Genomic DNA, 26,288 nt, shown 5'->3' on the forward strand with positions numbered 1-26,288 from the left:
TTTAAAAAAGAAAGAAAGAAAGATCTTTTTTCTCCAAGAAAAGTTTGAGGTGGGCCTGGCCAGAAAGGGGATAGGCCTGGGACCCTTGGGCCCACCCATGACGCCGCCCCTGCTTTTAACTACAAAATATATGTAAGGACAAACATATAAGTATAAAAATGTAAAGACTAATAACATAAAAAAAGTGAACTAGTAATGAAAATTAATCATTGCATGATAAGAACACAGAGAGTCGCAGCGTTACCATTAAGATAGAAAATCCGGATAAATAGTTTTTTACTTGAAAGTCTTTTTAGTGTATTGACAACAAATAGGTCCCAAATCCTTGGTCTTGGATTTACCGGGATCTTAAAGGAATATTCCACCACCAGTGAATTAGTGACATATCCTTTGGAGTATTTGTCCTAGGGATTTGAATTGAATTGAGGAAGCACTCATATGGGATGTTGTTGGGCAAGCTACTTCCTTTACCTGTGTAGGCTTTACTCTTTCAGTGAAAGGCATAACAGAAACGAAGTCACATTCAGTTTTGAGGTTATATGCCCATTTTGGTCATATCTTCGTGCTGCAGGCCAGTTGTGGAAGTGAACATAAACCTTTTCCCAGGACAGATAACCTTTAAAAGTCCCCAGTGTTTTCCCAGTGTGAGACACAGCAGTGCACTGACAATAGGGACAGTGTTCTGGACCAGCCAGAGCCTGGGATCACATTTCCTGTTCCTGATTTAAGATCAGCTCAGCTGACTACTGATACACTCTGCTCCTCAAACAACACAGCAACAGGAACAGCACTCAGTTTGTGAATCATGGGAGAGTGTTCTTGTGTGTGAGGGATAGAGAGCAAAATATGTACTTGTGTTCTGGAAAACAAAACAGTTTCAACAAAGAAAGTTACCAGTGGAAAATAAACTACCCTGGACCATAAGACAGTAACCTTTGTCTTACTGAGTCCAGGAAGTAATAGAAACAAAGAAACCTCTCTGTGCACACAACTATAGATACATGAGGTAGGCCAACCTTAGCTTTAAACTTGCACTCTTGGTCAATTCAGCCTCATGACAGGCTCTGGGCTTTCCATGTTAAAAAGGAATATGTCTATATTTAAGTGTTGGTTTGTGGGTGTGTGGAGGCTGTATCACTGGACGTAACATCTGGTTGTTGTAGGATCACAGAGCAGGGTGGGTGTTTGTAGGTGGAGATGAGGTAAAGGCAGCACTGACCTGATACTGTAAATGAGCGATAAATGATCATCACTAAAGCTCTGAGTTACATAAAGGAAGCCAGCTGGAGTTCCCGTCAGGACAAACAGCAGCTTGAGCTCTAATTTGCATGATTGAGGTCAACGTAGAGGTGATAATTTGTGTGTGGTATGTCTGAACGAGGGTGTGTATTTGTATTACTGCGTCAGCACTCACTCTCTCTCATGAACGATGAGCACCTGCCCAGTTATGAAAGTATCTTTGTTAATCCACTTCACAGTAACACACATTGTGTGTGTTGTCAGGCAGGACTAAGTTTCAGTCTCATGCCAACCTTATGACTGATCCCTGGGCCAAATTTAGAGCTGTTTTTACCCTCCAAAAATTGACCTTTTGGTTCCCAAAGCAGAAAAAAATCATCCCAACAATTGTCAGTCTGTTTTTGCTTGTGAGAAATCAAGCTGGTGAATCACAGTGAAGAGCATGCTGGCTTGTGACACTCTCTCATGTACACACAACCTCTCACTCAGTGAGCCAGTGACCCCCTCATCCCATTCCTACCCTGCCTCAGGGATACAACATCAAGAGAAGTCTTATAACTCTCTGGCCTCTGAACTTTCTGTTGGAGAGGGTGTTGAGGACTCGCCAAAACAAGACTTTAGGAGAAAGACAGAAAATGTTTTTTAGAATAATTTTTGAGTTTTTTTTCTTGCTTCTGTTGACTGCTAAGTATGAGAATGTAGGGCTGTGTTGTAATAAGCTGTTACGTCATAAGCCTTGAAGGGAAATAAAATTAGCTGTGCTAAACTGACACATATTTTTGCATTTCAATCAGTGTTTTTCAAATTCTACATAATAATGAACCATTAAGTTATTTTTCAAGCAGAAATTCAAAAAATGATGTGGTGACATATTAAAACTGAATCTTCTGTAAAGGAAACGGACACAATCCCAGTGGCTTCACCCATTACTTAATAAAAAGGTATTGTGAGGCCTGGTGATGATGACTGTGGTATTGGTAATACTTACTAGTTTTGTTTCAGTCTTGAACAACAAGAGATGGAACTGAAGTGGGTTTGAAGACTTGCAAGCAGCAACAATTCACACCACACATTTAGCAGTGGCACAAATAAAGCCACAAACTTTGGGTGACACAATGGCCTTTGGAAAAAAAATGTGGTAGGCTTTTTCTTAAATACCATAATGAAACCCACACAGTGAGATTCAAGATTCATAGTGTTTATTGTCATATTCACAGTAAATAAAAAAACGTGTTTCTCTGAGCAATATAATTCTGTCTTTGCTGTCCACAATGAATGCCAACAACTAGATATTTCAAAGATAGCCATAGAAAAGTAGAAATAGTACTAATAATATTTACAAATATAAAAATATATTAAAAGTAAGGTAACTGAATGCAGTGAAGAGCTGAAATAGATTTTTAAAGAATGAATATAATAGGTTAAATCAATCAAGTTTAAGGAATCTTAAGACATTTTTATGAAAGAATAACATTGATAATTAGCCTTCACAAAATGATTGAATGAACAAGTGACGCCAAAGTTATTGACAGCCCCTGGCACACACACCATCCACACACAGAGGCATATGTGGGCAGTTGGGACCACTATTAATACACTCATAAGCACACACACACACACACGCCACACACTCATGAAAACAAGTGCTGCCATGCTATTAATATGTTAAGCAACAGCATCGAACAAACTCACTGTCACCAACATGTGTGCACTTGCATGATTGCGTACAATAACACAAATGTTTACCGACAGGTGAATCTAAAAATACACCCTCATGGTTACACACACAGAAACTCACACAAAGAGCCACAGTGTTTCTCCAAAGGAAACAAATGGGCACTATTAATAAGTTGGCACCAGCACACGCCAGCACAGACACACACCAGGACATGCGTACATGCACCTCCAACTGTCGCACAAGAAGATCCTACTTATGCAAACACAAAGACCTGCTGTGTACACTCAAAGGAAACAACTGCAAGCTATTAATATCTTGGCGCACAGTGGATGGGCCCACAGAAAACACACACATATGGATGCACACGTCAGGAGATTGATACTCCAGCTGCTCGGAAGCAGAGGGACAGAATGTCCCCAACAGTTGTGGATTCCTCTCAACGTAAGGGGAGGGAAGGTGGAAAGGACGAGGGTGGTGGGTTGGGTGGACTGCTGAAGGTGGACAGCATCATGGAGAAGCTCTGATAAAGTTATTGTGATAGTGAATCTGCTGCAGGTTCAGAAATCAAACCCGAGACCAGATTCAGAATGAATTGGAAAAAGTAAAATATTTTACTTTGAGTTAACTAAAGTGGTCCTTTGGACAGAAGCTGTAGGTCTTGTTTGAGAAGATCCTTTTCTGGCTGAGGTACCTTAGCTTTGGAGGCAAACAAAAGGATAAAACTTCCTTTTAACGCTGAATTTCTCATATGTAAACACAGCTGTTTTCCAAAATCCTTTTGTCAAGCTTTTTTTAAAAATAACGACATGACATGAGTTGGTCCTTGACCCAAATTAGGGCTGTTACTGGTGCTAACTGGAGTGTAATAGCCATCAAACGGCATCAGCCTCCTGGAAACGGCGCACAGAGCACGCCATAACAAAAATTTGAAGTAATCAACATACAGACTTACTCATTACTGAGTCCTTTTTTAAAACTTTTATTTCTTTTTTTGTTATTATTATTTCTGGGGTTTTTTTAGTTTTGGTCCTAAACTTTTGATCAGCTGTTAAACAGCTTATTTTAGTTTAAATGCTTGGAATAAATTGCTTACTCATTCTTTTGTGTGTCTCAATCCCATTTCCTCTTTTTGGATTTTGAAACCAAACAATGCAAAATGTAAATTTTGCAACTTATAAACTGGTCTTAAAATTTTGATCAGGTCCATATGTGCAGTGACAGCAACTACAATTAGTTAAAGAACCAAGCTGCTGATGGAATGAATGAGCCTAGGTACTTGTTTGACTTGGACCCCCTGGTGTAAGTGAACCTCCACCCTGTTGGCACAACTTAAGATTCTGCATGAAGAGGGTGTTGAGAGTCTTTAATGCTAATTTTTGCCTGAGTGGCTCTGATCAATTCCATCAGGTGCTGTTAATGTTATGGCAAGGTTTGACGGCATGTAATTAACAGGAAAGAGATCAAACAGATGATCACCAACGTGAAAATAGACTCAGTTATAGTTGAGTTAATACTCAAAAGCTTGAATTCGCAGTTTATATTTATATTTTATATTATATTTTTCTGATCCTGTGATCTTTCTGCATTTTTTACTCATCTAACCAGGCATGAACCCCAAGCCAATGACCTGTGTTTATATATACGCAGGGTAACTAGCACTTAACCCTAATCTGTGTCTTCCAGACTCCATCCAATACCACTGTGGAGTTCCCTCCAGCCAAACAATAAACAAATCATATTTTAGAGCCACAGTGTGCGTATAAATACTGCTGAGAGACATCTGTAACTCTCGATCTGCAACAAAGCCGGCGAGGCCCTTCAACCAAAATAGCAGCTTCTTCTTTTAAATGAACTAAGAGGATGTTATGGTTCAGACTAACTTTAGAAACAGGAAGTCACTGTTTCTGTGTGACTCGTCTGGTGTGTGTGTGTGTGCTTGCAAAGTCTGCATGTGTGTGTATGCGTGTGCTCCAGTGTGTTGCTGCAGAGGGCTCAGAGAAAGAGGATGATGGTTGTGAAACGAATGCGCTATTACAGAAACCAGAAGTTTGTCTCCTGCCTATTTTTAGCACCACTGTGCTTAAATGAAAGGCAGAGAATCACGCAAACAGATCTTATCTAGACACAGTTCTTCTTATTTTTAAGACATTTCAGATTTTTTACCATATAAATATTTTTTTTCTTCCTTTCTTTCTAAAGTATTTATTTTGATGGCACAGTTGATTAATACCAGACCCTGGAAAGCAGTGCTGGCTGAAAAAACCTGAACCACTGCATTACTGCTTTTTGGTAATATGATGCTCAGTGAGGTTAGAAAATTAATCAGAATCATCTTTACACTTCTTGGGGTTAAAAAAGGACAACAACAGTGGCTTTTTCTTTAAAATGACCAAAAATATTTTGAAAGATAAGTACAAGTTGACCACGTTCATACAGTTTGCTGTACATTTAACTGTGGTTCAAGTGTTAAATTAAACCCAGGGTTTCCTTTTGTGAGCAGTCCGACTGACTTCTTGGTCATTTCCTTATTCTAATGGGAGCTTTCTTTCTTGGTAAGTATGACTTTGTGTTTGAATGCACTACCACAAACACAGCCAACCCACATCTCCAGTGACTACCTCAGAAAACACACAATCATTCTCTTCTCTATACACACTTTGTGTATAGGGAGGAAATTAACCCAAAGTTTGGAGCAGACAAAGGTATAAACATGCAGGTTTAGATTTGAAGGTGAGAGGTAGAAGTTGTGTGGAGTCTCTTTAGCTGTCTGACATGACATGGCTTCCTGAGTTACCTGGAAAGGTTGGATTCCAGTGTTGCACATGAGCCATGCAGTGGAGGAAGCGAGCAAATTGCAAGCATAATTTCAACATTTTCAATCCCAACAAAAGGCTTGTCATTCTTTGTTTTTCTGGCTCTATGTCAATCTATGGAAATAATCACACATCCAAGTATAAATCTTCATTCAAAAGCTTGTCTAAGTTTCTGTTAACGTCTGTGCAGAGAAAACACATGACTGCGCCCCGTGAATACATGGTGATGTTATTATGTTATTGGGCTAACACGGCATTACAGAACTGAAACCACGTGCTTCAAACTGTGAGATATTATCTTGCACTGTGAACGGTTCAGGTCTTATTAACTCCCCTTGTCTGTTTTTTCATGTTCTGCTTTGTGAGTGGAAGTCTCACTTGACCTGCAGTAACAGGACCGTGGGAGTGTTTTCCTCTCCAGAGGAATTCTGTCAACCTGAAACGCCTTCACAGACGTGATTATTTCTCCCTCTGAGTCGGTGGTGCTGTTGATAAAGAGGGTCAAATAGTCATGCTATGGTCTGTTACTGTACAGCCCCTGTAGTTAGTGGGCCTTCAGGGCCGTCTGTTCACTGAGGTTTGATTAAGGCTGTAACTGAAGGTTGGATTTGATGAGGTTGTGAGCTTTTTCTAAGCCTACCTTTATTTCGGATGTGTCTTAATTCAGGGACTGATTCCTTTTAAGGGTAATTGCCGGCTAAAGCCATACTGAATTGTGACAGCCCTGCCCTGTTCAGGATTTTCTGTTTGTATCACCAGTAGAGGCCCTGTACCCCTCACAGAGTCCTTTCCCATCATTAAGCAAAGGGTAGCTTCCTTGCTAAGTAGCTTGCAACATATGATTAAGGCCCAATTTGATTAAAAAAAAAAAAAAAAAAAACTAGATCCTTTGTGGCTTAGGCAAAGAATTAAACATTTGTGAAATGGATTTCAAGCAGGCTATGAAATATGACAGCCTTGTTGCAGTCCTTTAAAGGTCCATATTATGCAAAATTCACTTTATTAAGTCTTTTAGTGGAATTTGTGGGTTTTTGGCTTTCCTCCCAGCCCACAAAATGTGATATTTAATGACAAAACTGTACTTTGTGGTGCTTGTGAAAGTAAAATTCTGGCCTAAAATGAGCTGTTTGGATTTTGGGGATTTGCCGACGTCAGCGATTCCATTTTTGACCAATCAGGAGCAAGTCTGACCTGGTTGATCCACCGGAGCGGATATCCCCAAACCTCCTCCTCGCCCACTCCTCTACCCACAGAGAGGAGAACGCCGAAGTTGAAGAGCCATCACTGCTCTGTTTTTGGATGTAAACAGCCACATAGTTCCATGCACAAGCTTCCCATCTCGGAAGAAGACAAGACTAGGTGGCTAGAGTTCATTTATCAAGGAGATGTGCCAGCTACACTCAGTAAAACTGTGTATGTGTGTGCTAGTCACTTCAAGGCCAACTGCTTTTCCAACTTCAGACAGTACAACAGAGAGCTAGCGAATAGACTGGTCCTGAATCCAGGCGCATTACCAACCATCTGCCAACAAACCTCGGACCCTGAAAATGTGAGTATTTTAAATGCTGTGTGCTGTGGAGCAGATGTAAGAGCTTTTCCTCATTGCCCCCTGTCCTCTGCTTCAGGATGCTAACTTTAGCTGCAGTTAGCCTGTTGTTTTAGCCTGTAATGTCACGGTAAATGAGCTTTCAGTGACGCTGAAGAGCGGGGCGGTATCAGTGGTGGCTTATTTACATATGAAGGTCACGCCCATTAAATCAGATAGTTCTGAACAGAGGGGCTATGAGAGCCTGGAAACAATGCTGCTGTGCTTGATTTATTGGCATTTTGGACCAAAACATGTTACTACAATTTCATGAAGAAATCAATGATCCATATTAAACTGCAGAAAAGGAGCATAATATGGGAACTTTAATGGATGCAGCCCCTGAAGTGTGAAAGTCTTTTTTGAACATAAATCTGAGTCAAAGATTTTAAAACACAGTGTGTTACAGCATTGACCTGATTTAAAAGTGTTATTGTGAGTTGAGTCAGAAGGTCTAAGACCCAGCTCTTAGTGAATTCTCAGCACTAAATACTGAATGTTGTTAAAGTTGAAGTATATTTTTGCAGCAATTGATTGTGGTTAGCTGGCTAGATTTTTCAACATTATTGAGAAAAATAAAAATAAAAATCCTGCAGGTGCTGCCACTTACTGGCAGCACCTGCAGCCAAATAACTGATAGCACTTTTTTGCACTAGCCAGGTTTTCCATTCTGTCTAAACTCTTACTTGTGTTGTACGTCGTTTTAAAGAAAAGAGTCTGCTAAATGAAACTGTAGAACTGTAGAGTTGGTTTAGTGAAACTATACTCAGTTGTTGAATCTTAAAATACTCCCAAAATAAGTTAAAGTTGTATTACTTTACTTTATTAAGGATCCCCATTAGCACTTGCCGAGAGCGTGGCTATTCTTCCTGGGGTCCTATAATGTATGTATTATATCTATTGCAAGTGTGTTTTTGTTTTTAGAAGTACCGGATGCTGGAACAGCTCCTGTCAAATAAAAATGTCACAAAGTGCGCTCCTACCAGGTAGTGTAATTCAGCCGGGAATATGATTTAAGAAATGTTTTCTCACAGATCTGAAATTTGTTGAGTAATCTTTTGGTGGCTGTCATTGAGGAGCTCAAGTTCAGTAAATTTCCACGTCCTCCCCTCCCTCTCATTGTTCCTCTACCTTAGAGGGATGACGGTGTCTCCTTCCATACTGTATCTGTCCAGACTTTGTGTCAGTCGTACAGAAACATTCCTGAACAAGTTTATTGGTTTCGAATGTCCGTCATAATGACACATGAAAACAGTATCATGTTGTCTGCGAGCATGCATTTGTTTTTGTCCTGTTGTCATGGTGCCTCATGAAACTGCAGAAAGCCCTGAGGCTGATGTTTCTTCAGCATCAGTGATTATAAGCTCTTTTTTGTCAACATCAGGGTGTTGCTCTGTCATTCATGCCTATAAATCATTATAGATTTAAACTAAAGCTTGACCTGACATGGTAACAGTAGTCTGGTTTGCATAAATGAATGAAAACCTTTACGGACTCCTGTGCACCTATAAAAAGACATCTGTCTTTGGTTAGGACACAGGAGCTTGGTTCAGTTGTCTCACTTGAGTTAAATTTAGAGTTTTTATTTCCTTCATTTTTGTAAAGCCTGGAAGGGGGATGACAGATTCATGTACCTGACCCAAATGCCTGACCGTATAGTGTTCAAATCCAGCTCTCCACCCTGTTTCCTCTGCTCTCTTTCTCGAGCGCGCACACACACACACACACACACACACACACACACACACACACACACACACACACACACACACACACACTTCTCTCCCTTATGCTTTCTTTAATACAGTTCTGCACAGTTGTCGGTTTAACATGCACAGTTCAAAGACAAGTCCACAACTGTGCACAGGCCTATAAATAAACACTTGTGTGCACAGTGGTGACCATGTTTATGTAAAGCAGATGTAAAGCACACTTTGATTGTTCTTTTTTAGTTTCTTGGTAGAAAAAAAAAAAAAAAAACCTCTCCCTCAGGTGACTGCTATACTATGTAGACTAGAAGTCATTACTTTGTGAGTTGTGGATTTGGACGGATCAAACATTTTTTTCCCCAAGTTTCACAACTATTAAATATGTTCAAAACATAACCAGTAATCATCAGCTGATACACCGGGGCTGAATCAACTTACCTCTGTACCTTCTCCTGGCCAGTGTTGGAGGTCTCCTCTTCCTCATTTGATTTTCTTTTTACTCTCCCAGTCTTAAGCCATGAGGATGTAGCTTGTTTTCTCACAAAAGGAAACTTTTGTGAGTACTCATAACTAGGGATGTCCCGATATTACATTTTCACTTCCAATACGATACCGATACTGCAGCATTAAGTGTTGGCCGTTGCCGATATTAATCCGATACAATATCAGCATTAAACATGCATACTTTTATTACTTATTTTGTAGTATGTCTGTCATGTTAGAAAAGGCTTGATTAAGTGATATTATTTAAACAAAGAACAGAAGTCAGCAACAGTAGGTATGAGGAAAAACTGACCGACTTATCATTAACCAATAGGTAATAGAAATTTTAACATTTAACATAAGAATATACTAGTAATTGAATAAAATAAATAAATAAGAAAATAACTTAGAAGACCCAAAAAATAACCTAAATAAATCAAACAAAAACAGCAGGAGCAGAGTCTGGAATTGACTGCTTATATCAGAGATTATAGATGCACTCTGAAATAATCCGATACTTGATACAAATTGTATTTGCTTCGGGACATACAATTTGTTTGTGTAGGGTTAGGTTGTACAGTGTACCATACACACACACACACACACACACACACACACACACACACACACACACACACACACACACACACACACACACACAGACACACACAGACACACTCACACTGATGCTAGAAAATCAATCTGAATTAGTATTAAAAACTTCTTGCCCCCATGAACAAACCAATGTTATTTCCACCGTCCTTTTCTTTAGTGAACACCAGCATCAGAAATCAAGTTTCATCACCTATTCATGGACACCCTATGGACCTAAGTGTGGCCCAGAGGTTGCTTCATTCACATGCTGATCTGGCCATGCTGACCCCCCAGCCCCCCTTCTACCTGGGTCCCCACTCCAATCAGCATTGCACATCTTTTTCTCAGCACTTACAGGTAAAACAATCAAAATGTTTTATTGATATGAAACATTTGAATGAACAGAGCTCATCTTAGATTTTTTATGTTCTATATTTTGTATTTTGTTTCATGTTTTGGTTCAGACAGTCTAAATGAAATCACTGTTCTAGACACCCAAGCATTCAGAAATTTCAGAGACTCGCTTGTGAAATCATGGATTATTTGGGTGAGACACACCAAGTGCGAGGCGTATCGACCTCCCGCCACGTGACCACAAGAACAAGACAGCTGTTTTCACTGCACTACTTAACACAGGTGTAATGTTCAGCAGAAATTTCTTGGAAGCAGGTCAGGTTACAGTAAACAAACCACCTTTCTCAGTCATTCTCAGCATCAGGTTCTTGAAGAAGCTGATCCAGAATCACCTGGATAAAGCTTTATGAAAGTGCTTCACTAAAGCTGGGAACCCTTTTGAACATGTAAATGTTGGGGCAGTACTTAATCTTGCATAAATTTAATAATGTGTCTCTCAATGCATTTTTTGTATGCGTAGTTGAGGCCGTCAGATAAATTTCTGGCCATTTTCCTCTGCAGTATAACACTGAGCAAAGACAAAGAGACATGGAGGAGGAAGAGAAAAGAGAAGAGCTACAACAGCTGATACGAAAAAGGAAACCTGGGCCGAGTGAGTATCACATGCAGCCTCTGTCTCCTGACTGTAATGGGTTTCCGCAGGTTTCTGAAAAACCATTTAGTTGTTGACACGCTCTTAATCTGAGTCACTGTAGGTTTCAATGAAAAAGCAGGGGGATTTCCAAGACTGCTGTGATGTATTCTCAGATTCCAAGGAAATTTGTACTCATACTGTATCTAACCACAGTGAAATAAACACACATTTTCAGGAAACCATTTTTTTCTTTTTAAAACTGCTTTATTTTTTTTGGCACATACAGGAAATTAAGAAAGCATAAAGCAACATCAAAGATCTCCTGGATCCTATTTCAGAAGTCTCCTTACTTGTAATTGAAGGCCTGCTATGGTTCCAGGCAGTATTTTGTGACAGGAAGGACCATAAAATTCACTTTTTAAAAAAGTTATTAGCCCCTCTGCTTGTGATCTTAAAGACTATTTGTCCTGAATAATTTATTTTTTTCTTGGTAGGTGCAGTAGCCAGTCCTATGGTGAGGCAGAAACTGCGGGAACACTTAATAATGAAGAGTCAGACCTCACATGACAGAGTCACTCCTACCCACAGCAGCCCCACACAAGGGTACAGGTGAGTGAGAGGGGCATCACACAGAGCAAAACCTAACATTCATTCACCTTTTTAAAAGGAGGTAAGAAAGACCAAGTTTCAGACACAATTTCATGCAAGAGTTACTGCATGTGTTACTGCATCAGACAGCATTTTAGTTTTAATGCTCTGACATTTCATTAACATTTGATTGTTGTTTGCGCAGGCTCCCAGTTCCTGACATGTCCCCAAATCCTCAAGTTTCCCCTGAAGACCAGCGCAAAGACCCTGCTCTGCGCAGGACATGTGAGTAACCTCTGGCTGTTGTGTTTGTTTTGTTTTGTTTTTGTCTGTGATGGGGGTTCCCAGCCTGAGGTGACAGCTCTGAAGTTTACTGGTGATTTTCCATTTCAGGTCTGTTCTGTTGTGGTATGCTCTGTGTAATTTGAGTCCTACTCAAAGTCATCTGACTGCATATCTCAGTGGGATATTTTGTTCAGTGTGGCACCTTGCAGTGTCCCAGCAAACTGTCGTTATGTTACACACACCTGACCACAGAATGGGACACAGGAGTCTCCTTTCTAGTGAGACCAAACAAACTCATAAAGCAGCAGACCTGCAGGGCCAGAGAACGAACAGTAATAAAAAAGACTAACATTGACTGTGACACACAAAGACTGAAACAGTTACATAACTCCAAGTAAGGTATGTGTAAAATGAACTGCGTGAGAGTCTGGAGCAGGTCTCCCTCAACGTGTGAATGAGAGTGGGAGTGGTTAGTCTTCCTGTTCATAGCCATAAGTACACTAACAATTCAAAATGCCTGTATTTGTTTGTGTTGCCCTAGAACCCTAAGGTGCCAACACACACTCACACTCTCTGTCTCACACACACACCCATCACTGCTTTCTCTGGCTCAGTCCCAACAAAGAGCTGCCTTTAATCCACTCTGAGCCAGCTTCTGATTGATTGTTTTGTTTGGACTCACTGGAGGCTGACCAATGTAAACGTGGGTCTTTTCTGTGCTATGCACCAAGTTGACGTATTTGCTTAGGTCGGTCTGCGCTTTAAAGTGATTTAAATTGGTTTTGTAATGGAAATTAAGTGTTTTATTGAGGTATGTGCAAAATATGCTGGAAATTAGCTTGGTCATCAATGACATAATGTGTGATTTTGTTTGAGTGTGTGGATGTTTTTATTTTCTTTGTGTAGACTCTGAGCCCATTCTGAAGTTGAGAATTAAAAAGCTCATCAATTCAAGACCAAACCCACTGCATCGAAAAATCAGCGCCCCTCCTGAGGTCAAGCACAGGACAGAAACTCTAGGTAAAACATCTTCAGGTTGCAAAACTGTCATGACTTTGTGCACTTGCTGTTCTTCTATCTTTTATAACGCAATGATCTCCATGTTCCATTTCTGTTTCTGTTACTTTTAAAGACTTTCTGTGAAAGATTTGTTTTTGTTATATTTTAAAACAAGCCATGCAGACACAGTTTGGTCAGTTTTCCAACTTCCTTTGTGCACCAGTGACAAAGAAACATCTGTACTGACACTATTTGCTCTCACTAGTTGAATGACATGCCATAATTTACAATTCACCCAGAATCCTCCACCAGCAGCGGGAGCAACCCAGCATCGGGATGCAGCTCCCCCAATGACAGCCTCCAGGCAGACAATGGGGCCCTCCCACTGAACCATGAGGTGAGCCCTGATGTTATGGTTCACTCCAGCAATATGGACAACTTCCTTATGACGGTGACATAAGTTGGAGTTCAGTTTCAGTCCAAAAACACACTAAAACTAACAATGAAGAACAATGAGTGTTAAATATTCCTACTCTTTTGCTTTTATTTTCTTATCAATATAAAATGTTTCCTGGAAAAGGATGTTCTCCATTCTATTAATAAGAATATAAAGTCCTCATGATACAGTGGTTGCAATGGTTAACTTTAATTTAACAACTGTGTTGCTACAAATGACGATGATATTAATCTTCTTTTAAATTGCTGCACGGCATAGCACACAAGACTGTTATGACTCTTATTTAAAGTGGATCTGAATTTAAGATATTCTTTTAAGATGGTAAACTCTAAGCCCTGGACTTAGTTTATGGAACAATGGAAACGTCAAGAAAACTTTTTTTTTATGTGGGATGAAGTGATAGTTTGTTTGCAGTTTTTGTTCTGATAACTAATGTAATAAATACCTTTATGTCTATTAGGCACAAAGGTTGCTGCTGAAAGATGGGAGTTTGGCCCATTTCACTGTGCCTCCCAACCCCACTGCCATGCCAAACATCACTGCTGGACTTCCTGCACAGGTCAGTAAGGGCTCTCAGTTTAAAACCTTTTTCCATTCATTCATTCATTGTGTATTTCACAACCAAAGTTATAGTGTGTTCTTAAATCTATCATCACTCTGTGCTGGATGTACCTTGAAAGTCTTTATAGATGTTGTGGTAAAAAGTGCATTCAGGTTTATTACACCCATGGTTTAAATACAGTCCAACTGTCTAACAGACCTGCCATCGCCCCCATTTTTGAACTCCTTCTCCTGCTGTACTACCAATTTGTAATTGCTCCTGATTGTAGAATAGAATAGAATAGAATAGAATAGAATAGAATAGAATAGAATAGAATAGAATAAAATAGAATGGAACTTTATTGTTATTGTAACAAGTACAACACAATTGAAGTCACAGCAGCAATCAAGAAAACAAAAGTAAGAAAGTGTATAGAAAGTGCAAAAAGGTCCATAAGAAAATAGATGATGACAGCTTGTCCATCATTCTTCAGTTCAGCCAGCCTCCACCTCCACAGGGTCCAGGACTGAGCTTCTTCAGTCATGCTCCATCTCTGTCTCCTGGATCCCGTCTGCTCACAGCTGGTGAAGATCTTCCAATGTGGCGTTGGTGTCTGATGTTAGCTCCGTTAGCCATGTCTGTGAATAGCATGATGCTACTTTGCCCTCTTTTATTCCCTCTGTTGCTGGGTTAGCACAGCTAGCTCTTCCATCTTATTGGAGATAGATCTTCCCAATAACGATGGATGGAAGGACAGGTCCATGTCGTCACTTCTTAGCTCACACCTGAGAACCAGCATGTCATCCTCACCTCCTTCTCCTCACCTTGTGGGAAGACATCAGGCCTTACACCACTTAGCATTGACATGCTATTGGCTGCTAACAGCTGAGTTAACATGTAAACAATGCAGCCATGGTTACATGTAGGATCTCCAGACAAACACAGGAGAAAAAGTAGTAAAAATATCACTGAAGCCACAAAAAGTTTGGTGTCCATGACCAACAAATGAGCCATACAAAGTAATGATCTACTTCAAATACAAAGATTACCGAAAAGGCAGCCATAGCCAACAGGGTGGCACCTATCAACCATTATTTCTCTAAATGTATCAACCGGGCATTGCTATGTTCATTGCCACTGCATAGGATATGTTGTTACTGGGTCATCAATCCTGGCAACAAAACTTGGCAGCCAGAAGCATGCACAAATCACTACCTGGCGCACATGTATGCGTTCCCCAGCTTTCTATGCAATGACACTCAATCAAGGTTGCTGTCAAAGATGTTTGAATCAGGTCCAAAAGAGTAGAGATATGCCTTCAAGGTCAAGTCAACTCGCTGTGAGTCATTCAGATACTAAAAATGCATTTTGTAAGGTTTGTGGGTCAAATTTCAGCATAGAACATGGAGGTAAAAATGATGTTGGCAAGCATGTTAACTGACAAAAGGCATGGCCCAAATGTTGAGGTTGGGAAAATCTCCTGTTTTGTCAAAGTCAAATATTGGTGTGTTTTTATGTAAACTACAAATGCCCACATTACTTAGCAGATGCTGTATACTACCAGAAAAAAAGGCCTGAAGCTGGGGAAGAAGAGTGAGGCTCTGTATTACTGCACAAGACAAAAATCCAGCCCACCAGTCAGGAGCTACAGATCAGACAGTTATCAGCCATCCATTTTTATACCATGCCACCCTGTTTACTGGGATGTGAGCACCCTGATATTTATTGACCTGACTTTCCTGTGACAATTGGTGTCAAAATCAGCCTCTGTTCACTCAGTGTTGCCCCACCTTCAGTGGTGAAGACAGAAAGTTGTTACACAACTGTCGGCTCTTATTGGATAAGAGGCATTCCATGAATACTGATATCGAGCACATCACAGAGTCTTTTTGCTCTGTGTGTCACTCCACCCAGGACTGGTGTTTTGATTGACATATTAGAGCAGTTTGTCATAATCGCTCAAAGCTTGTAACTTCAAATCACATAACAGAACTTCATAACTGAACGCACCGCAAATCGAAACACGAAGGTTAATGTATATAAAACAAAGTTGCTGGTCTATGGTAACCAAGGACACAAACAAAGTGACAGAGAGTGGGAGAATGTTCTGGTTGCTTGACAGCAGTCACCAGTTTCACTGAAGTGGTTAAACTAGTTGAGATGGTGGGAAATGATTGCTGTTGCATTTCAAGGCACAAAGCTGAATGCTGGGTGCTGAAGGTATCAGCATGCGTCATCAGAGATGATGAACTGATGTATCTCTTTCTATTCATGTAACATATTTGACCAGTGTCACAAAAGAGAGTTCTCAAATGTATCACCTGAATAGACAGAGATACCAGCCTGTGCTATAAATGTGTGTGTTTCTAACGCTGAATGTTTGAAAAAGAGCCAGCAGAGTGGAACACTAATAGACACACGTTATATTATCAGGCTTTCACTTCCCCTCTCTATCTGAGTGGTGTTATGAACATTTTTAGCTATTGGATCCGTCATGAGGTAACTTACGATCTTGATGCTATTATTAAACTGTTTCTGTTTTCATTGCAAACAGCCAATCAAGTCACACCCTCAAAACAATAGAACTCCATAGCGCTCATTTGCTTTGTACAAACTTTTCCAAATGCATCCCTACTTTCTATCAAACTGTCTGTGCCTCTCCGCTCCCCAGGCTGACATCCGGTTAGCAAGACCTTATGCAGTGTCTGGTCTGCATCAGGTCTACCTGCCTATGGAAGGAACCAATCCAGCTCTGGCTCAGTGCCTGCAGCCGGTCTTCATACTGGAGCCACATACTGGAATGGTGCATCCGCAGCTTGTCTCTCGTGAGTAATCTGGTTCTGACTGTGGTCTGGAAGAACAAAAAAATCGCACACATTCATTTAGCCGAGCAAGAGACAACACAGAAGAATGCTTTGACGTGTTCATGATGCTTCTATTATGCAACAACTGTTGTGCAACATGATCTTTTGTGCACAAGATTCACAAAAGATGAAGGGACTCTGTTGTGAAGCATAAGCTTTTATTTAGTCTCAACTTTGAATCTTTGAGGTACAATGACTTTGAATCAATTCCAACATCTAAGGATGTGGATGAAGTAAAAGCTGTGATATTAATTCATGATTAGGACTGTCAGTGTTCTACTTTACATTAGCATGTAGCCACGTTTAAGCAAATCAGAAATTCAAAGGCTCAGAAAGACTCAAAGCTTCCTTATGAAAACTGTATGTTGCATGCAGTCACACATCACATACCCAGTTAATAGTAACAAGTGCTGACAACTGTGTTTGCGGATACTTGGCCTGAAAAGACACTTGAATATAAACGAGGAATAACAACCTTCTATCACAGCCGAATGAGCTCGTGACTTCAAGATAAACAGATAAAAGTCTTGCACTCGCAGGCTGCTCTCTTTGAACCATCGCAGAATTTCAGTCCTTATCTTGTCATTAAGGTTTGCTAAACATCTTCTGTGAAAATAAAGTAAAACATTCATGCGAGTTGTGCAACTAAAAATGAGTATGATATTTTGCCTTGGGCCTAATTCAAGACCAGCAGCTATCTAGTTTAGTCTAGCTTTTTCAATCCAGAGATACCCTCTCAGCTCAAGTCAGGATCAAAGTGGACCACCAGCTTCCATCTCTAAAAACCTTCTTCAGTCAGTGAACTGGAAGATTTTTCAGGTATAACTCTGGTAGCTTTGCAGCTGCTCTATCTTTTCTCATTCATGAAATTCCTGAACAAACAATAGACTGTGAACATACCACTGACTTAAGTCACAGCAGCTTTTTTAAGCAAAGGGCGAATCCTTGGAGTTCAACCAAGAATTATTAGATAACCATCAAGCTGAGCTGTTGTTTTTACTGAAATAATGAACGAGAAACCTGTTTTCTGATTAACCATGTGCTTCATCCATAAACATCCAAAGATGTCAGTAAATTATCTCACTAATTGATCTACAGGTCATGTCCCACCCCAGATTGTAGTATATGGACACAGTAGTTTTATTTTTTGCACAGACTTCTGAATCAGCACAAAGTTGAGGTAGGACCTTGAAAAAAACTGCATCAGCTCTCAGCCCCAGGTTTGACCTGGCAGAAGCTCTGCAGGGCTGCAAATTTACAAGACCTCTGCAATAATGTTTTATTCTTTCTTTAGACCCGCACACCTGCTGAGGCATGACACCTTTAGATCATTCCTTAAAAAGGCTGAAGCTGTGAATGTTTTAAAAAGCACCCAGGGTTTGCTTAATTGGTACATCAAGCTCCAAAAACGTTGTGTTGATGAGGTAGATGTCTTGATTGCCTTCATGAAGAGGGCTGAGTGAAAAGCGTTGTATCCATTACCCCTGCTGTTAGCAAGGTTCTTTATGCCACAGAACTGGTAACCGAAGGACTCTCAAAGTCATAGAGTTATTACAGTAATTTATTGACAGTTTAAGTGGTGGTGATCTAAGTATATATACAAAAAAACTTGTCTAAAAAACTTGATTAAAGTAAATGTTTTCCAAATAGTCAAGCTGTGTTTGTTCTTATGTAACTTGATGACGTCCACCTCTGGCCCTCAAAATCCACCTGGCCAAGTGAGCTCCTTTAAATACCCAAAGCCCCTCCTTCCAGGCTCAAAGGGGGAAAAAACACAAGTTTGGATAGTTTTTCAATCTCAAATTCATACAAACCTCTCCATCAAATCCACAGTGTTTAATAACAACCCTTTCAAGTAAAAGAACATTGTCATATAAAAGAAAACTGAAAACTGAAATTGAAACTGAAATTTACCTGTCCGGTTTGTTGCACAGAGCGTGCTGGTGCGTGAATGTGCGCACTGTCAGCGTCTTTGACAGAGTCACTCTGCCACATCAATTCACAAATCCAGTGGAGCCTGTAGGGATCTTAAATATGTTAAATGACATGTTCACATTCACATTAACTCATGCTTAGAGCTAAACTCTCACATGGTGTTTGCCCTCCTTCTCAACTTTCATTAGACTTATGGAAACACAACTCTGCCTTGTTACAGCCTGAAATGTAACAACAACCTATAATGTAATAACTGACCTAAAATGTTATTTTAAAAAATATAATAGCCCCTGCAATGTAATAACTGGTAGATAATGTAACAAAAGTGCTTAGCTAGAAATGTTATAAAACCCAAAATGTAACAATTTTGCCTGAAGTGTAACAAATTTTTACATTCTGTGCAAAAAAATTTACAGTTTGGGTTTTATTATATTTCTAGCTCAGTACTTTTTGTTACATTTTGAGTTATTACATTTCATGTCTAACGTGCCTTCAGAGGCTTTTGTTGTGTAACAGTTTGAGTTTTTCTTGCATTTTTATGCAGTCACTGGAGGAAGTATGTATATGTACCATAACTCTTAGGATTTCTTCACACTGGACAGTTACAGTGTCCTGCTCAAGGGTGAGGCTCGTTGACATATTTATATTGAGTAGAGTCATCATTAATGCACTCCTGCAGATAAAACAAGTCAAGACGTCTGCCGTGAACAAAGCTAATGCAGAGACCTTTCGATAAAATTTGTTTCCTATGTGTCTCTTTAATGCTGGATATTATATGAAGTGTAAGAGCGCCCTCTACTTGATTTTGAGGGTGCTACATTTTTTTTACACAGGAACCATCCTGCAAATTTAAGTAATGTAATCTTCTTCATCACAACAGGACATAAATGATTTAAAGTGCATTTTCCAAAGTCTTTTTTTTTTTTTTTGAAAATGAAATACAGCTTTGGGTTTTTTTTTGCATTTTCTACATGTCTTTATTTCTGAATCATATATGATCTGTTGTTAGAGACTTTAACTCTTAAAATTATATTCTATCTTCTTTTCCCTCCCTTTCCCTCCCTGTAGTTCATGGAATAAGCTCTGTCCCCCTGCAGCACCACCAGAAGTCTCACCTGTCCAGAAGAGAAGGTGTTGTGTCCTTGTCTTCTCACAGACCCCTGGAGAGAACACGCTCAGAGCCGCCGCCCTACAGCCACTCTCCTCTCACTCTGCATGCAAGCCACCAGACACACATCCACTCCCAGCTGCCTCTGCAGTACTACAGGGGGTTGGAGCAGCTCAAGCAGAATGCGCCCATGAGAAAGGTGAGAGGGAATGGATTCTTTCATGTATATACTTTTGAGAAATATCAAAAAATTGTTTTAAAAAAAAGACTTGATTTTAAAATTAATTGTCATCGTTTGTATGTAAAAGAGAGTACTTGCAACTCTGAGGCCATGTCCACATGTAGTCAGGTATCTGGGAAACAGCATGTTTTTTTATACTTTTACCCCAGTCACTCACACGAAACCACAGCTTTACGTCAATAAAGACAAAGTTTTTGGGAAACTCCAGCCAAAGTTAAGATTTTGGAAAACTCCAGTTTCATGGTTTTCGTGTAGACGTCAGTCGATGGAGTTTTCGGTTCTTAAACGTCATGGCTGAATGACAGGGGCTTATTCTGATTGGCCGGCATTGGTTTAACGTTTGGAAAACAATGCCAAATATGGGTTTGACAGATTTGATGAAAGATTTTTTTTTAAGTAATGTGGGGGAGATATTAATTTTTGAAAACGCCCGGCTACATGTGCTCAAGGCCTAAGACTAATGAAACTGAGGATGTAAAATTTCCTGAAAAACGTCTTCTAACACAGATCCCATCAGAAGACATGGACCTGGAGGAGATTGGATCAGAATTTGGTTCAGGGTCTGGGTCTGTGTGTGGCTCAGAGCCAGGCTCATTAGGTGAGGATGGTCACCGCAGGAGACAGAGCACAACCAGCACAGACTCTGTTTACGACACCGAGTCTACTACCTCCTCTCGAGAGAGCTTGATCGAGCCTTCACATTCCCTCAGTCAGGTAAAATACACTAACATCAGCAGCACACAGAGGAAAACACTCAGAGCTTACTGTGTGAACAATGGGATACATCTCGTGTTCATGTTCTTGATGCTTATAATGTTCTTCATATCATTTGAGTCTGTAAGGGAGGTAATCTATATGAATGTAGTGGTTTGATCCAGGATTTTGAACATCAGAGGGCGCTGTAGCTTTACATATGCAAAAAGAAAGTAGTAAGACATACAGGATACTTGCAGCATGTTCCTGTGTATTCCTCATAAATTCCTCGTTCTTGAAATGTCAGCATTGAACTTACCAAGTCAGAGTTCTTAAAAATTGTTCACTGGAGGCTTTTCATTGAAAGATTGTGGATGTTTACTTCATTTTTTCATGTCCTGCGTCTCCTCTATTCCCTGTTCTCCTCTTCACTCACCACCCTCTGAATCACAGAGGCAGGTGATCCTCAGACAGGGTCCCCACCTCGACCATCTGAGTCCACCTGCTGTAATTTGGCCTCACCAGGCACTTGTGCGGACCCAGTCATCCCCACCCTCCACATCTCTGCCTTCTGCTCCACTCCCACCAACTGCTGTGCCTTCCCTGTCGCTGTCCAGCCCTGCTGCAGACATCCAGCTACGCTACACCACAGGTAAGGATCTGATCAAAAATGGTAACAAAGAGGCAGGAATCACCTTAAACAGTGATGTTAATTCATTAAATTCTCGTACAGCTTTGTAAATCATGGCATACTGCTTGTGTGTGCATATCTAGGTCTAGTTTATGACGCTATGATGCAGAAGCACCAGTGTACCTGTGGGGACAACAGCCGTCACCCTGAGCATGCTGGGAGGGTCCAAAGCATCTGGTCCAGACTGAAAGAGAGAGGTCTAAAAAGCCAGTGTGAGGTATGTAACAAACTGGCAAACACTCAACCAGTAAGTCGATGTTTTAAGAAGTAAACACACCACATGTTGGTCTGTGTGTTTGTGTAGCGCATTGACAGCAGGAAGGCCACTCTGGAAGAGCTGCAATCAGTGCATTCAGAGAAACATGTTCTCCTGTACGGCACCAACCAGGTCAACCGCCTCAAGCTGGACAACCGCAAGCTGACAGGTAAAACGAATCAATTAACAATCAAAACAATCAACAATTCAACGTCTACTAAAGTTTAATGCCATGAATTGTCTCCTGCAGGAATCTTATCTCAGAGAGTTTTTGTGATGTTACCATGTGGAGGAGTTGGAGTGAGTGCTACACACACACAACACAACACAACACAATTCATGCGGGAATCTTCAACCTATGTAACCACTACACAGCTGATTGTCCACGTACACAATTAATCTATTAACCCCACAAATGGTTTAATCTTTTTTTTAGCTAAGATTACTTGAAACATAATCTGAATCAAAGGCTGTTCTATGGGGAGCTAAGGTGGAGATAGAAAATAAGGAAAAGATGGTGCATGTAAAGACTGCTGGCTGGAGGGGTGCGTGCCAACGAGACTGTATTTTATTTAAAGGGAATGTGTGAGGGAAGGAGGAAAAGGATGATAACAGATAAAATTTAAAGATAGGAGAGCAGAGTAGATGAAATTTAAAAAAAAAAGATATATAAGACCTGGAGTGTTTTCTCCTCTGTTCTGGCAAAGCACAGATTACAATGCCCATGAGAAACTGTGGTGAGGCACAATGAGAAGAGAGGAGACAGATAATAAAGTAGGAGAAAAGAACAGAGGAGCGCAGAGGAGGCTGGAGAAGAAAAGAGGGGCTGGGTGTCAGTTGATAAGACGACTGATCTGCCTGGATTTCCGGCCCTTGGCTGCTCTGGTTGAAGAAGGGTGATTGGAACAAGATGGCAAAGTCTGCGATAAAAGAAATTCCTCTTATTTCATTGTTCCACTGTGGCACACCACCAATGTGAGTTTGAAACATCAGGTTACATTGGTAATACAAGACGGGTTTTAGGAAGAGGAAAGAGAAAGCCTTGAGAAAATTGTTGTAAGAAATTACATACATCATTTTTAAAGATGATTCTATACTTTAACAAAACACATATACATGCCTTTTATTCTCGTCTTTTGGTCACAGGAGTTAAGTCACCAAAACGCAAACTTTAGATAGTATGAAACATCAAATCCTGACAAGCATAGCTGAGGCGACTGCAGTTCCCTTTTTTTGGAGGAACTGTCAGAAAAAAAATTGTTTATCTGATAAACCTTTTATGTGCTTTATCAGTTATGATAAGCCCAGGTCTGATGAGCTGAACTGTCAAATAAACAGCAGCTTTCTTTTCTTTAAATTTTGTTGACTTTTATGTAGAGATGCACTGATCTAACTTTTCTGGTTTCGATACTGACACCATCCGGTATTAACCCAAACCAATACAGATCTGATACCAGTGTTACATGATCATCTGCATGCCCAACTGTGGGATAAGACTGGTAATGTTTTGGGTAAAAGGAAAAAAAAATAATATACGGAATTACTGAAGTAACTATTAACTTTTTTTATCAGCAAAACAAAGCTTCAGAACTTACAGAAATTCTATTCGCCTGTAAACTTTTATACCCTGTAACCTGGTAATGCAGCAACCAAAGAAATTGCATCAGAGGTAACATTTCAAAATGAAGTAGCCAAGAGCCTAAGTAAAAAAAAAAAACATGCATAGAGCTGGTTGCCTGGATTGGCCCATTCCCACTGATAACAGTTCAGCTCTGAGGGGCACTGATGCACCGATACCAAGATACTAGGATTGGTGTATCGGTGCATCTCTACTTTTATGCCTGGGGTAAGGTAAGCATGATAGTCTCCAACCACTCAACTTGTGATTTGACCACAAAGCTAAACCAGTGCCCTAAACCTTGGATCCTTTCAAACAGATGCTGACGTTGAGTGTCCTCATCTCTGCTTTCCAAACAGGTTGACATCGATACAGTCTGGAACGAGCTCCACACATCAACAGCTTCCCGTATCGCTGCAGGTTGTGTCACAGACCTGGCACTGAAGGTGGCACAGGGAGAGCTGAAGGTGTGTCTCTGTCACGAAATACCTCATCAGCAAATACTTTATTTACTCTCTGGGACTCTGCTGTCCAACAGGTTGTGGCACAAATAAACTGTTTTATAGAGCAGGATTTTTATTTTACAGCTGATGCCTTCAGGTTAAAACATGAAGTATTCTACAGCATAACTAGGTGTGACCTTAAAAGATGTTCACGTTTGTGGTTTATCACTGGAAGGTGTTGAAGCTTTTTGTGTTCTTCTCACAGAATGGATTTGCAGTGGTGAGGCCCCCTGGACACCATGCAAGCCACTCCTCTGCTCTGTGAGTCCAGCAATATACACATACTATACACTAACACAGGCACACACACACATTTTCAGATACACACCCACATTCCAGGAGCCAGGAGGTCTCTCCAAAGTGTTGCAAAGCATTTATTACAGATCTGCTTTGGAGAGAGACGGAGAATGTGCCTCAGTCTTAATGTGAGTTTGTGTGATGTGTGCTACCTGCCTGATGCCTGAGGCAAACCCTCGCCGTGTGTGTGTGCGTGTGAGTGTGTGTTTGTGTGTGTGTGCCTGGATTTGTGTCAGTCTTTGATAGGAGGCATTAGCCAAGTAACCACATTCAGCTGGGACTGTATGTGTGCTCAGCAGTGCTTGTCACAGGTTATTTATGGGATGATAATGACTTCTCTTGATGAGCAAAGTTTGGACAACATATGATATACTGTCCACACACACACACACACGCACACACAGAATCATAAAGACAGTTAAAGTTTATGATCCATGCTGACACTGCTACTTCCAACATTCCTCCATTGTTTTCCGTACATCAACACTTTTTCACATACCTTAAGTGTAGACAGCCAGTGTTTAAAGAACTGCTGTGCAGACTTATGAGTTCATTTCTCTCTGAAATCATCTCAAATGTAACACCAGAATTTCACTCTGTTATCACTGGGAATGTGATGACAACTTTATGATAAGATTGATTTTATGTTTTTGTCCCAAAACGTGTGGGTTCTGCGTTACTCAAGAGGGAGAGATTTCATCTCAGCATCATGTTCTCATATGAAGAGAAAATTTTTGTTTGTCAGCAGTGGAAGATTGACTACAAAACAACTTGAAATGAAACATCCGTATTTCTCAAATATTTGGAGTAAATGTTTGCCTGGCAGGAGTTTTCCTCTATGACCGGCACATTGAAGTCAGTGCTGTGATTGTCACAACCTGGCCTGAATGTCCACCACATGAAAACACAGACATGTCTCAGAGGCTCCCAGGGTCCATATGGTGATTCTGTGATCGTAATTAGCTGAGGATGTACTGATAAACACATGTGTCTGCCTCTCTTCATGTCTGTTTGTCCACAGGGGCTTCTGTTTCTTCAACTCTGTGGCCATCGCTGCCAAACAGCTCCAACAGAAACTCAGTGTTAGCAAGATCCTCATCGTTGACTGGGTGAGGACACATGCACAGGAAAACACACTCAAATACACACACTCGCTCACAGGCACACAAATCCAATGCTGGCACCGACAACATCCCAGAAGCAAAGCAGCTCTTACAGTAGCACCTCTATTTATCATTAAGACTATTCATATCTTCATATCTCTGGTCCCCACGTGTGAACTGAACCGTCACACATTTCAAGAGATGACACAGAGTCACACAGTCATGTGCACATGCACACACACACATACCCACATACACAGACAGATATTGACCCGCAGCCAGGTGGTCGTCTCTGCTCACCATGTGTGTGTATATGAGGCCTCACCATGACTTTAAACATACCACACTATCTGGTATATTAAACACAGATTACTACCTGCTCGTAGACCCTGATCTGTTTGAGACAGTGTTTCTCAAATTGTGGTCTACAGACCACTAGTGGTCTGCCAGTGCCCCCTGGTGATCCGCAAAGACCATGAGGAAATTGTGTTTTTTAATGGAACATTCACAAAAAAGAGGGGGTGGGGGTGCGAGTTGTTCGGCTACTACGCAAATTGATAAAATCTACAAAATTGGCTCATAAAAGCATTGAGTAATTCAATTTAATCGAAGTACTCAAGTTTTTACATACTAGAAAAGTATTTTGGAATAATGTATCAGTAATGTAGTTATACTCAGATTTTGAGGTCCATTTTCTCCCTCATTCTAAAAGAAGACAACAAACAAAACACCAAACTATGAGGAAATGAGTGCACTTTTTTACTCTAGTCTCTGTCATTTTGATTAAAAAAACTTGTTCTGCATAAAGGGAATTAAAGAAATTAAATTTATAATTTTAATCATAAAAATTTTCAAAACAATCGTTAGTTGCAGCCCTAGCAAGTTGTAACATGTATGATTCGAGTTTAAAGCATATGAGTTTGTCCTCTGGGTTGTTGTTCTGGGGCTATTTAGCTCGTGGTGGTCTGCAAGAGTTTTCTGGGGGAATAAGTGGTCCTTGGTCTGAAAAAATTTGAGAAG

The 26,288-nt window shown here is 40.5% G+C and overlaps 1 protein-coding gene across 2 annotated transcripts in view; it reads left to right on the top strand.

Annotated features, from left to right (window-relative positions):
* The window catches only part of LOC141797548 (histone deacetylase 7-like), a 53,111-nt gene that overhangs the window by 12,215 nt on the left and 14,608 nt on the right, over positions 1-26,288 (top strand). For both annotated transcript variants that reach the window (XM_074679028.1, XM_074679038.1), the window contains exons 2-18: positions 10,280-10,458; positions 11,017-11,107; positions 11,584-11,698; positions 11,883-11,962; positions 12,869-12,982; positions 13,261-13,358; positions 13,879-13,977; positions 16,631-16,784; positions 19,827-20,065; positions 20,615-20,821; positions 21,254-21,452; positions 21,575-21,708; positions 21,796-21,916; positions 21,998-22,047; positions 23,725-23,832; positions 24,074-24,129; positions 25,187-25,274. In XM_074679028.1, coding sequence (XP_074535129.1) covers positions 10,280-10,458; positions 11,017-11,107; positions 11,584-11,698; positions 11,883-11,962; positions 12,869-12,982; positions 13,261-13,358; positions 13,879-13,977; positions 16,631-16,784; positions 19,827-20,065; positions 20,615-20,821; positions 21,254-21,452; positions 21,575-21,708; positions 21,796-21,916; positions 21,998-22,047; positions 23,725-23,832; positions 24,074-24,129; positions 25,187-25,274 — 2,132 coding nt within the window. The remainder of the gene's footprint in view (positions 1-10,279; positions 10,459-11,016; positions 11,108-11,583; positions 11,699-11,882; positions 11,963-12,868; positions 12,983-13,260; positions 13,359-13,878; positions 13,978-16,630; positions 16,785-19,826; positions 20,066-20,614; positions 20,822-21,253; positions 21,453-21,574; positions 21,709-21,795; positions 21,917-21,997; positions 22,048-23,724; positions 23,833-24,073; positions 24,130-25,186; positions 25,275-26,288) is intronic.

This window comes from Halichoeres trimaculatus, unplaced genomic scaffold, assembly GCF_033239565.1.
Source record: "Halichoeres trimaculatus isolate MK-OKI-2021-1 unplaced genomic scaffold, fHalTri1.1 fHalTri1_scaffold_1, whole genome shotgun sequence".
NCBI classification, from domain to species: Eukaryota; Metazoa; Chordata; class Actinopteri; order Labriformes; family Labridae; genus Halichoeres; species Halichoeres trimaculatus.